This window comes from Malaclemys terrapin, chromosome 3 (genome assembly GCF_027887155.1).
Source record: "Malaclemys terrapin pileata isolate rMalTer1 chromosome 3, rMalTer1.hap1, whole genome shotgun sequence".
NCBI lineage: Eukaryota > Metazoa > Chordata > Testudines > Emydidae > Malaclemys > Malaclemys terrapin.
Window position 1 is genome coordinate 68512044 of NC_071507.1, and position 12162 is coordinate 68524205.

Sequence of the window (12162 nt, forward strand, 5' to 3'; positions counted from 1 at the left end):
GGCGGGGCCAGGGCCCGTGGAGGGTCCTCTTTTTTTATTTGCTGGATATGGTAACCCTAGGTAGATTTCAAATCAATGAAAGCTACACTCAGAAAGACCTGAAGACTTCTGAATATGCTGCTCAAACAGTTTCAGTTTTGTTTCTACTGCCTGTCCCTCCGTTCTCACATTTGTCTCCAGACTTCTTCTCCTTGTCCAGATCTATTCTGCCCCCAACAATCTTCTATTAACTGAACTTTTTGAAAACTTGCACTTTTAGAAAGAGGTAAGGGATTGACTCTGTGTATGCAATTTTTCAGAGGGACAATAGGGTTGAGGTCTATTATTTCCCAGCTCTATATTTTATTTATTTATTTAAAAACATTTTTGCTGTTAACAAGCATGTTAGCTCTGGAGAAACAAATCCACAGTTTGAGAACTGCAAAACTAAGCCTGGTGGTATCTGATGATATCTTCTAGACTGAGCACTGTCCGATTGTGTACATAGAAAGATTAACCTAAATAATCTATACAGAAGCCCCTGGAACCCCATAAGATTGGGTCCCTAATCCATGAACTATTGGAACTCATTTACAAAACTTTTCTTAAACATTACATGAATATATTGTCTCATACTATAGAATTAGAATGTATAATCCCTATTCCATGATGAGATATCTTTGAGCTATAATGTATCTTAATTAAAACTATCTTTAGATAGGTTTTTTCCTCTAAAAGCATTTTATCAAAAAAATCTGATTTAAATAAAAAATCTCCAATTTAAATTAAAAAAATCTGATTATTTGCCATAATTTACTGATGTAAGAGCGGGGGAAGCATTTGTTTAGAAAGAAATGAAGAGTAATTTGTTCTGCTCATGGCTACAAAAAACTACCTGCCACAATCAGGACTAGATTGCTCACCTCAATTGCACTGGTGTAAATCTGATAACTGCATTTAAATCAGTGGGGGAACGCCTGTGTAACAGCGATCAGAATCTGGTTTCACTTGAAGCTTAGTTGAAGTATTATTTGCTAATATCCCATCACCTTTTATTTTTTCACTTATAAGATTCAGCTTACAAATCCATCAGTTCATATCCTTACTAGGACCAAAGTTTCCAAGAGCAGCCACTGATTGTAGGTGCTTTTGAAGTGTGCTTTTCAGAAGTACTATGTACTACCTTCAGCTCCCATTAACTTTTGTTAAAGTTGTGGATGCCCAGCACTTCTGAAAATCATCTCAAGTTGGGCACAAAAAGGCGGAGACACCCAGAATCATTGCTGATTTTTGAAAATTTTGTTCTGGATATGTTACAAGCTGAGAAAAGTGAGCAAACTTGAAAAATGACTGCAAAAATAAATGGATTATTTGCATAAACTATTAACTGTTAGAACATTTCTACTTCTATGTGTATTCTACTCTTGTCCTACTTTTCTTAGAAACAAAGTAGATATGAAATTGACAATAAATATAATTGAATACAATATTATTGGACATTATAGTATGAAATACTATACATAAAATAAGAACCTCATCTTGCAAACTCTTACTTACAAGAGTAGCCCCATTGATTACTAAATCAGGAGTTAAAAATGAATTTTGTTATGTTAGATATTCCCCATCGCATTGCACCTGGGCACTGCAGATGTCATTTAATATGTGTTTGGTAAACCAGTATATACTACATATATGGTGGTATTGTGGTATCCACATGATAAATTACAGAGCTGTCTGGTACTCTTTTCTTTAATTCATATCCAGCTGGACTCCTTCGCCGCTTGCAGATTTCTAAACAGCTTAATGCAACTGCCATTTAGAATGAACAAAAACACAAAATACCAGGTGACAGCAGTATTTCCTTATTCACTCAAACTGGGGGGGTTCCCTCCTGTACATTACACTGGCCTGAGAACCAGTATTGGCAGTACTCATTTTGAAATCAAGGATTCAAAAAATAGTTCCAATACAATTTTTAAAATTCTGTAAACCATTGCTAAAATAGATGTTTCAGTAAAATGTGGAGAATGCATGATGATGTATTGTGGAATGCAGGTTTTATTTATGTTAGTTTGGGACGATGAGCTAAACTCTAAATGTTCCATGGTCATAACTTTTGTATCAAAATCAGCTTATTTGACGCTGATAAATACAGTGACCATTTAGTGAGGACAGCTGCTAAATTGTCAGATAGAGTTCAGGATATTTCAGTGGCTATTGCTGTGACATGAATCTTGTACCTCACTGTAGGTTCTGTACTACATTAATGAAACGAATTTTTTTTTTATCTGCAAAATGTGTTCTGCTGTTCATAATTAAGGCTACGATTTAGTCATGGGTATTTTTAGTAAAAGTCATGGACAGGTCACAGGCAGTTAATAAAAATTCACTGCCCGTGACTTGTCCATGACTTGTACTATATACCCCTGACTAAATCTTAGCGCAGGGGGGACGGAGAGCGGAGGCAATGGCACCAACTGCCCGGGGCCACCTGAGCAGCAGCTGGTGCAGTTGCCCCCGAGGCCGCTCCAGCATGTGACAGACATGGAGCCCTAGTCATAATCACAATTGCAGTTGGCATATCTCATTCCATTTTGGGTATGCAATTAAGCTGATTCTACTTTACATAGCTGTACAATAATTCAGATTTACAAGAAAACTGGAGAGCTCAGGAGATGATCTTGTCTTTCAAATTGTTGTTCTCCAGTTCATATCCTTCCTAGGTCAGTAGTAAACGAAAGTTTATTACACCACTGAATAGCTTTATGTGAAACAAGCTGGTCACAATCCAGTTAGTGGACAAGTGTTCACATCACAGTTGGTACCCTTGCTGACTTTTAGCTAGAAAGGGAATAACTGGATGAGTTGGGATGCTAAGGGCCAGAGCATGCCTTCCTGAAAATCCCTTGGAAAGCAAGAAAATTGCAGCATTTCTGGAAGAATGGGCCATTCTTTGTTTTGAGGGAAGTGTAAGTGGCATTGTCATCTCCCCAGCAGACCCTTCACCATGTTTAGGGCTTTGTTGTTGTGGGGGATGGGTGGACTTGACTTGGTGTGAGAGGATGGCTGCTCTTGGGGTGACGATTTCTCCTCTTTCCATCCAACTTCCCCTAAACTCAAAACAAAAAAAAGCACTTCAGGAGAATTTCTCCATGAATATTGTGCACATGCTCTCTCCCCCTCTCCCCTCCCCACCCCCACCGTGAACTTACTTCCACTCCCATGGCAAGCGTACTGTCCTGTTCTGAACTCCAGGGGAATTTCCTTGACTCATCAGTAGCTGGACCTCATTAAGCCGTTGGCAACTTTAAGGACCAAGCATTTCTCAGACAGGAGAATGTAGGACAGGACCTATCACTGTTTGGCAAGAGGCAGCTGGGGAATAGCTGAGGAAGGTAGATGCTGTAAGGTAGATTTGTGGTAAGCTATTTTACATGTATTTGATGTGTTATATGCTGACAAGGAAAGAGCAGCCTTTCCCTGGAACACTGATGGGATTTTATTGGTGTCTGTATAAACATAAATTTTAGGATATGTAATTAGGTTTTATTTTCACAGGTGGATTTTAGCCTGCCTAGTATTTGGTGCTACTGCACTTCAGAAGCCCATAGGAGTAAAATTCCTCAGGGAGCAGTGTTGCCAGGAGAACAGGCAGAGGCAGTAGTGGGAAGGCAATAGATCTTTATGTGGCTGTCTCAAGATTTGAAGGATAGTCCCATGAATGTCAAATCATTCACGGCTTTGGAAGGTCATACCCCCGTCCCTTCTTTTTATAAGGGACAGGGGCAAGGCAAACCCACAGTTAGAAAATACTGTTCATATGCTGAGATTCCCATGATTCAGAATTGAGGTTTTTGCTTCTCAAACACATCATGTAGTTGTGATGCCCATTAATTAAAAGGCTCACACATTTTAATTAGGTTGGCAGTAATCATTGCTATTGACTCTTTTTCAGGGTATGAGCATTATAGAGCAGCTAGATCCTGTATCTTTTAGCAATTACTTGAAGAAATACCATAATACAATATGTGGAAGACATCCCATTGGGGTATTATTAAATGTAAGTACCACTCTTTGTGAAAATGTTGACTTCTTGCAAATTTGTTTAAATTTCTCTCACCAGTAAATTGCTACAGGCCTATTACCTCTGAGACTGGAAGTCTGAATCCAGTTTGTTTTCCCAAGTTTTCAAACTCTGTAATTTTCTAGGCTGAAACACAGGCAAACTTACCTTTTACCACAGCTGGGATTTTCAAAAGTGCCTAAGAGAGATAAACATCAAGTTCCATTGAATTTCAATGTGAAAGGGCAACTAACTCTCCTAGACTCCTTTGAAATTCCCATCCCTAGTGAAATGTACAATATTAATTCCTGAATCAATAGTGGTAGCACATATATTTTAAAGAAAGTATGTTTGCCTGTATATTATTTATTTGGTGATTGTGAACGTATTGTGGCTTCTGTCACTATTTCGAAGGGGAGTTGCACGCAACTCTGAACCAGCTCCTAAATTAATAGCCATTATGGGCCAGATTCTATGTTATATTCTGGCTACTGTGTGCTCCTCTGGTGATACAAAGCAGCTGTAAACTTGGCTTAATTAGCTGATCACAGTGGGTTTGTGGCTGCTTCACAGCATTGCTGGATTCGTGCAAACCAGCTAGACAGTACTGGTGAGTTTAGTCTTGTATTTTTAAATGTAATTTAAAATACAAATGGGAGGGACATTATTCTTTTTTTATTTTAACCAGGGAGGGTGTTATTCATTGGGAGGTTGAATCTCTGTGGAGAATACACTGAGGAATCTCTACAGGAGGGGGCCTGCGAAAATATCTCCATTTGCAGTGTCTATATTGGGAAGAGTATTTAAAAAAAAAAAAAAAAAAAAAAAAAAGTTAAATGTTGTAGCTATGACCATGTTACCAAAATCACAGGAGTCTTTTTGTTAAAAATAATTCTACAATTTAGCAATAAATCTAGGTCCCTACATTTTGTTGTCTCTCTTGCTTCGCATTTTCCTTCTCTTAATGGTCCAACTGCCTCAAAGACTACAAGCACCAGTATTCAGTTTGCCTCTTGTAAAAATTTCCTACTGCACAAAAGATTAGGTGAGGGAGGGGTCTCTCTGCATGAATAATAGGGAGTCACATAGGTGGGGTCTCTCCAGAAGGTGTCCGTGGAGTATTTGGGGGTTTTGAGGAAAGGAAGGAGCTGCAGGAACGCATTCAGTCCAATTGAAGGAGGGGGCTGGGGACTAAAATAGCAGAGTCTGGTGGCATAAATCATCTTGTGAATAACTTGTCCTTAACGTGTTTGTTTTTTTTCTTTTTTTGTTTTCATATAGGCTATAACAGAGCTCCAGAAGAATGGAATGAATATGAGCTTTTCATTTTTGAATTATGCCCAGTCAAGCCAGTGTCGAAACTGGCAAGACAGCTCAGTGAGTTATGCTGCTGGAGCACTAATGGTCCACTGAACCTCCGAACACTCAGGGATGCCACCTGCACACATACTATGTACGGGGTCCCAGCCTAGCCCTCACAAAGATATGGTTCCTGGTCTTCGGGTATACTGAAACCTCAAACTAATAGAACTCTCTTCTTTTCCAGTAGGTGTAGTCCTTCCTTAGTTTCAACTCATTTAAAAATGCTTTCTTGTTAAACCAATGGAAGGAAGGCTTGTGTCAAAACTTTGTGATTTAAAAAAAAAAGATAATGTCTGTAAAGGCCTGGTGGTAGACAGTCCTTTCAAATATAACATGTAAAGCATTTACCATATCCTAAATTTGCACTCTTTGCAGACCTGTGCACATGTACTCAGCTTTCAGAATAGTTTTGCCAGTTGTAAACAGAAAAAAGGGTGGGAGCTTTTTAATGAAAAAAAAAAAGCATTTATAAATGATCCTGTATTAGAATATAATAAAACTCCAGTATAGTCCATTACTAGCTGTGTTGTACAACAGATATCTTCTATTTTAGTTGCTAATAAAGGGCTACACAAACCAAAATAGTCTGATTTAAACTTATTGCTTTGTGTTCTGTATGTGAACTGCTTCTCATTAACATCATTCTCCTCCAGATTCTCATGCCTGATGATAAACTCAACCATTCTGTAAAATACTTTAGAATGTATTTTATATTCCACATTTATGTCATGACTTCTTCATTACAGAATTTTTTTACCTCAAAGCTGTAGAATGAGTTCAGCTTTGCAAATTAATTTTTAAAATCTTTTTTTATACTTTAGTGTTTGCATTTATTTCACAGAACTACATATAAAAATTATCTTTTGGTATATGATACAAATCTGTGTCAAAATAATGATTTTGGTGACTTTTTTAATGTCAAAACTTGATTATTCAATTTATAATGGATACAGTATTTTAATTGCAATAATAAAAATTGAAAACAGAAGTCTGCCAATTAGGTAATTCTGAAAACATATTCAGCATTCAGAGGTCATTCGGGCCAGACAGTGCTACGTTCATGCAACTGTTCCTCAAGGATTTGATTGAAAAAAGAAATTTCTCACGTTTGAATTCTTTAATAAGAAATCATCTTAAAAAAATTCTGTTTCTTCCAACCTCTTGAAACATCACTACATCTTATGGGTTTCTTGAGCACTTCTCCAACCAAAATAATGGTAATTGTTTGTTCAATTAATACCATTTTTGGAAGTCTTCATTTTGTTTAATAAGTAGTGCAAATTGCGATGGCAGTAGTTATTGTTTAAGTAAATGGAGTTAACATTCCCTGACATTTGGTCTACTGTCAGGCGACCTTTGTATGTCTCATACTTGTCGCTTTTTTGGGTGGGGGAGAACATCTTTGTATGCAGACACTACTTGCAGAAATAATTCCGCATCTAATTTTCCCTTAATTGGATGGTCACCACTTCAGTGATATCAGGTGAATGCTCCATTTATAAAATGAACTACTTTGCAGATATTTTTATGCCATCATAAGCATCAGTCTTCACTCTTTGCATGGCTTCTCTATATTAGTTGCCTTGCTGCTCTGACTTGTTCCTGGAAACTCTCAGCAGCAGATTGATAAAGCCTGAAAGATTATTTTCTAAGAAAATCTCAAATATGTACAAATATATCTGAATTTGTATACTCTTCTATAAAGTTTCAAAGGTTTCTGATGACTGTGCCTTATTTAGCAAAAACCATTTGATCATTGAAATTAGCATTATTTTGCTTCTCTTCCACATGTTAGTGAATTCAAGGATTATTTAGAACTCGAATTTCTGTTAGTTTTAATGCCAAATACTTATGTCATTTCTGAAACATGCAGGTATTTGGAATCATTAAATATTTTTACCCGAAGGTAAATGTAGTAATAGCCTTTAAATAAAAATATTTTTTAAGTTGCCTCATAGTTCTGTAAGAAGATATTTTTGTTATTTTTTTTTTAAAAAGGAAAGTTCCAAGGAAATCTATAGCCATTTTGCTCAGCACAATGTTCTGAAATATCTCATGGTGAAAGCACTTCTCACCACATGTAAACTATGTAATGTATTTCACAATAAAGTTTCTAATTAAAATTGGAATTTCTGAGCCTACTAATCACGCTGATAATTTTGCTGAAAAACTCCCAAACTGGCCTCCTGTACTGTTGCAATCATAGAGACTTAATCAGAAGGACTTGTGGTAGAACTGCCTGTCTTGTGAGAACAGGACACCTCTAGTGTCAGATATACATATACGTTATATATATATATATACGGTTGCCTTGATTTTGGCTTAATTTGAAGAATTTCTAGGTGTCTCCGTTTAAATATGTCAAAAAGGGAAAGAAATTAAGAAGCCAAATATAAGAATCTTTAAAGGACCAATCTTTAAAGGACCTTCACTGAAGACCAGAACAACATTGTTCCAGCTTCACTGAGGACCTATTACATGCTCTTCTCATTCAAATAAGGGTAACATACTCTTTGGGACAAATGCTGATTGCCTTACTTAGATGAGCAGACCCATTCACCTCAGTGGGACTATTGTAGAAAGGGGAGAAGGATTTGACCCCTCTTTTATAGCATTAAATATCATTAAAGAAAGTGGTTCTCGCAGTCAGTTTGTGTTACATAATTGGGTATACACACACACACACACACACACACACACCAGATGAAAATGTTATTGATTACAAAAACAAAATTATCTTTTTGTTTTTCCATTTGAGTACAGGTTCCTAGTTTATTTTTAAAATAACATCACTGCAGGATGCTTATTCCTGGATCTCATGCTTCCAGCTTGAAACAGGGCCAAATTCTTATAAGATTTTGGACCCGCTGAGGCGCTGGGAGCAGTGGTTAGCGCATATGGTTAGCGCACCCTCTAAGTGGGTTACCTGCTGGAGCCCTCAATTCCTTTTCTGACCATAGTCCACAAAGGTGCTCTCCTCAGGAGAATTTAAGCAAATGCTGCGCTAGCTCTCACCAACTCACAACCTGTTTCTTAGAAATTAATTTCTCACCCAATCTGAGCAGCCTATTCATGATGATCTGGATTATCCGAACCCAAGAGTGCCCTCTCATTTCAGCCTCAAGCCCTCCTACAGCTCAGTTCCATTGCAACCCCTCACTTGGAGCTTTTTCAGAATTGTTACTTTAGCATGTCCTGGCATTTCTGTGCCCAATTCTATTGTTCATTGTATTCCATTCAGTGCTGCTTCACTTTGTCTTGAGGCCTCAGCATTTTGTCACACACTTTTCTTAGAGCTTTGAATTGGTGCTTCTGGCAACTCTGGGTGTCTTCTCTTGGTACTGGTGGTATGTGTAGTTTCCCGATACTTTGGAACTTTCTCTGGATGGTTTGATGGGATTTTTCTGTAGTTCATTTCTTTTGTTTTCAGGATGTTATTCTCTTCCTCCATTCCCTCAAAGAAATGAAGAGAACCAGAAGTTTCAAAAGAAATGCTTGATTTAGAAAGACGTTGGTCTTTGCTAAGTTCAGCTGCTAGTTCCTCAGCCTTAGAGTAGAGTCTGACTTAGGTCGGGGAGAAGGGAAGAGAGATCTGCCTTGAAAAGTTACCCAAAGCCATCAAGTTTCATGGAGAACATCAAATCCATTCTAGAGACACCCCCGGTTCTCTCTCACTCCACCACAGGAGACTGCCATCAGTTGAGCCTGCAGCTGGACCCGGAGGAAGTCTTCAGCGTAAAAGCCTTAGTTTCTTACATGCAAGGCCACCTTATTAGTGATGGCAACTACAACATGTAACTGAGCTTTAGAATCTAGTGTAGTGCGTCTGAGGGATATTTTAATATTGGACATATGTAAGATAGCCAGATGGTCCTACATACACTTGCAAAGCTTGGATTCAGTCTCTAGGGAGGATCTGGCTTTATTCTTTCAGTAATGCAGAATCTGTTACCCAAATTGTCCAGATCCCTAGAGCTTTTGTTTCTTTCGGGTTGTCCCTTATTTAAGTCTGTCTTAAAGTTGTTTTTTCGAGCACACCTCCATCCAGGCTTTCTGTTCATGCCTTGGGACTTTGGTGGGTATTTTACCCTACTGTACCTAACTATTTTAAATGTTCTTGTTTCTTCCATGCTGAATATTAGTCTAATTTGAACACTCCTTGTTGCAGTGTTGTTATTTTGGGATATCTCTCACGCTGCTTGTTCTCCAAGAGTGAAAATCCTGACTTTAGAATCAGAAAAATGACTTATCCGTAATTCTGTTGGGATAGTTTTTAAGGATTCATTTTTACATTAGTTATTCTTTTTAGCCGGGTGTGCTTGCTTCCTCTCTTCTTCAGGAACTGACAAGAAGATTTTGGTAGCATGTGCTGGGCAATATGAGGGGAGGGGAATGCACAAAGACTGCTACTATTGCTGCTTTAGAAGGTCAAAAACCTTAGAGGAGTTCTGCCCTGTCTTGTGCTAGGAGCACAAACCCCATGAATGAGAATCCTTTGTCATATGTTCAAAGAAATAAAATGAAAGGTAAGTAAATTTATCTTCTTGGTCTTCAGTCCAGTCTGCCGATCATTCTTACAGGATTCTAAAGTGAGATCAGGAACTGACGATAACGCACTCTGTTTTAGCCAACGTGTGTGATACACAAAGGATGCTCTTTCCAGTCATGCAGTTCCGATTCTTGTTAATAATTGTGTGTGCACCAAGAAGAAAATATGCATCATGAAATGTTTTGGAAGGTTTCAGGAAATGGAAGTACCTGATCTACTGTTTACATTTTTTACCCTAATTTAGGGGTTCTTGCATTCAAGCTAATTCAAAAGGAACTGTTTACTGTGCCCAGTGAAGTTAATGCCAAAATTTATATTGACTTCAGTGATGCAGAATCTGGCCCTTTGTATTGTGCTTTTTGTGTCTTTGTGGCAATGATTTAGTTCAGTGAGGTTAAAATGATGTGGGATCAATTACTTTGGCGTAAACAATATTTTCTAAAAACTACTTCATGATTCAGAATTTCTGGTGTAAAATTATGTTTAAAATTGAGAGAGTTTTTGTGATGAGACTTTTGAGAGATCTGACCCAAGAGGCCATTCAGAGAAGCTTCCTAGCAGTGGGATATGGAGCTACTGAAATTAAACAAAACAGGTATATCTCCATATATATAACTACAACTATCTCATAGAGCTGGAAGGGACCTTGAAAGGTCATCGAGTCCAGTCCCCTGCCTTCACAGCAGGACCAAGTACCGTCCCTGACAGATTTTTGCCCCAGATCCCTAAATGGCCCCCTCAAGGATTGAACTCACAACCCTGGGTTTAGCATACCAATAGTTCTTGTGATCGTAATACCATAGGGTCAGGCATGATCCATGATGTCTTTTTTTCATGACTTCTTAAATGCTTGTGTATATAGGTTTCAGAGTAGCAGCCGTGTTAGTCTGTATCCGCAAAAAGAACAGGAGTACTTGTGGCACCTTAGAGACTAACAGATTTATTAGAGCATAAGCTTTCATGGACTACAGCCACGAAAGCTTATGCTCTAATAAATTTGTTAGTCTCTAAGGTGCCACAAGTACTCCTGTTCTTCTTGTGTATATAGTTATTACATACATGAGCTCCCTAGGTTCAAAAGCAAAGTGCTGATGTGGTCAACTTTCAGAGGTTCAGAAGAATTCAGCAGTAGTTGCTTGTGTCATTCAGTGACTATTAGAAATGGTCTTTTCACTGTAGACATGCTCATCTCTTGCTAATAGAAGTAGTAGTGTTCTTCTCTGGCATGGCTTTACCTTTAGAGGTCAAAGCATATCATTCTTTTAAAATGTCTGCTCAGGCTAGTTAGTAGAGAGAGAATGGCCTGTGGGTTTTTAATCTTTTGTTACAGTATTTTAGAATAATGTTGAGTGTTACTTATATTTCCCATACATAAAGCAAGTATGATGGCTAAATCTTGCCCTAATTATTTTGTAGGGGGTGATGAGTGTGAGTAAGCTCTCACAGCCATCTTGCTGTTGCAAGGCTGGCTGGTTTGGGGCAGATGGGGTTGACAGGCACGGTAAAAGAGCAGCAGTGTACATTGCTTCAAGTCCTGATCCTGCTTCCACTGAAATTCATGGGAAATGTGGTCAGGCCCTTAAAAAAAGGAGCAGTCTATGCCCCTAGCTAGTTCTTGCATGTTGCAGCATATGTGCTGATGATCTGATTACACCTTCTGGCTGGCAGCTCATGGCCCTTTAGGAGTGTGCTCCATCAGTTGATGCAGTAGCCAGTCCAGTCTCCTACCAGCAAACCACTTTCTTAGGCAAGAAGTGTGTAGCCGACCCTGCTGCTCTGCTGGCACAGAATGAGATGGAGAGGGAACTCCCTAACTCCTTCACTGCTCCAGTCCAACTCACCAATGTAACATGGAGCAGGTTGTGGTCCATGATAATTTGGCTCCTATATTACACATTCTTGTGCCTTGAATATTTGATTGTACTAAACCTCTTGCATAGGGATACTTTCAGAAACTCCTGAAAACATAAAGAGAAAAGAATTAGTGTTTAAAACCCCCCAACATTGTTATAAAATGTTTGAATATTCAGCTGGTAAGCACTTGCCTTGATGAATCATTTATTAAAGCAGCATGAAATTTGCTTATATTCTTTTGCGATTAACTAAAATGTAGCAGTACCAGTGTCATAAGTGAGATCATGTTTCAGCAAAGATTTCTGCTGTGAACGGTTGGCTTGGAAAGGCCAATTGTAATTACTATTTTCAAAGA

At 38.4% G+C, this 12162-nt stretch overlaps 1 protein-coding gene across 1 annotated transcript in view; it reads left to right on the top strand.

Moving 5' to 3' along the window:
• Positions 1 to 5986, top strand: part of MEMO1 (mediator of cell motility 1) — a 56183-nt gene extending 50197 nt beyond the window's left edge. The window contains exons 8-9 of the mRNA XM_054022785.1: positions 3935 to 4039; positions 5324 to 5986. Of these exons, the coding sequence (XP_053878760.1) occupies positions 3935 to 4039; positions 5324 to 5455 (237 nt within the window). The 3' untranslated portion in view covers positions 5456 to 5986. The remainder of the gene's footprint in view (positions 1 to 3934; positions 4040 to 5323) is intronic.
• Positions 5987 to 12162: the final 6176 nt, after the last annotated feature.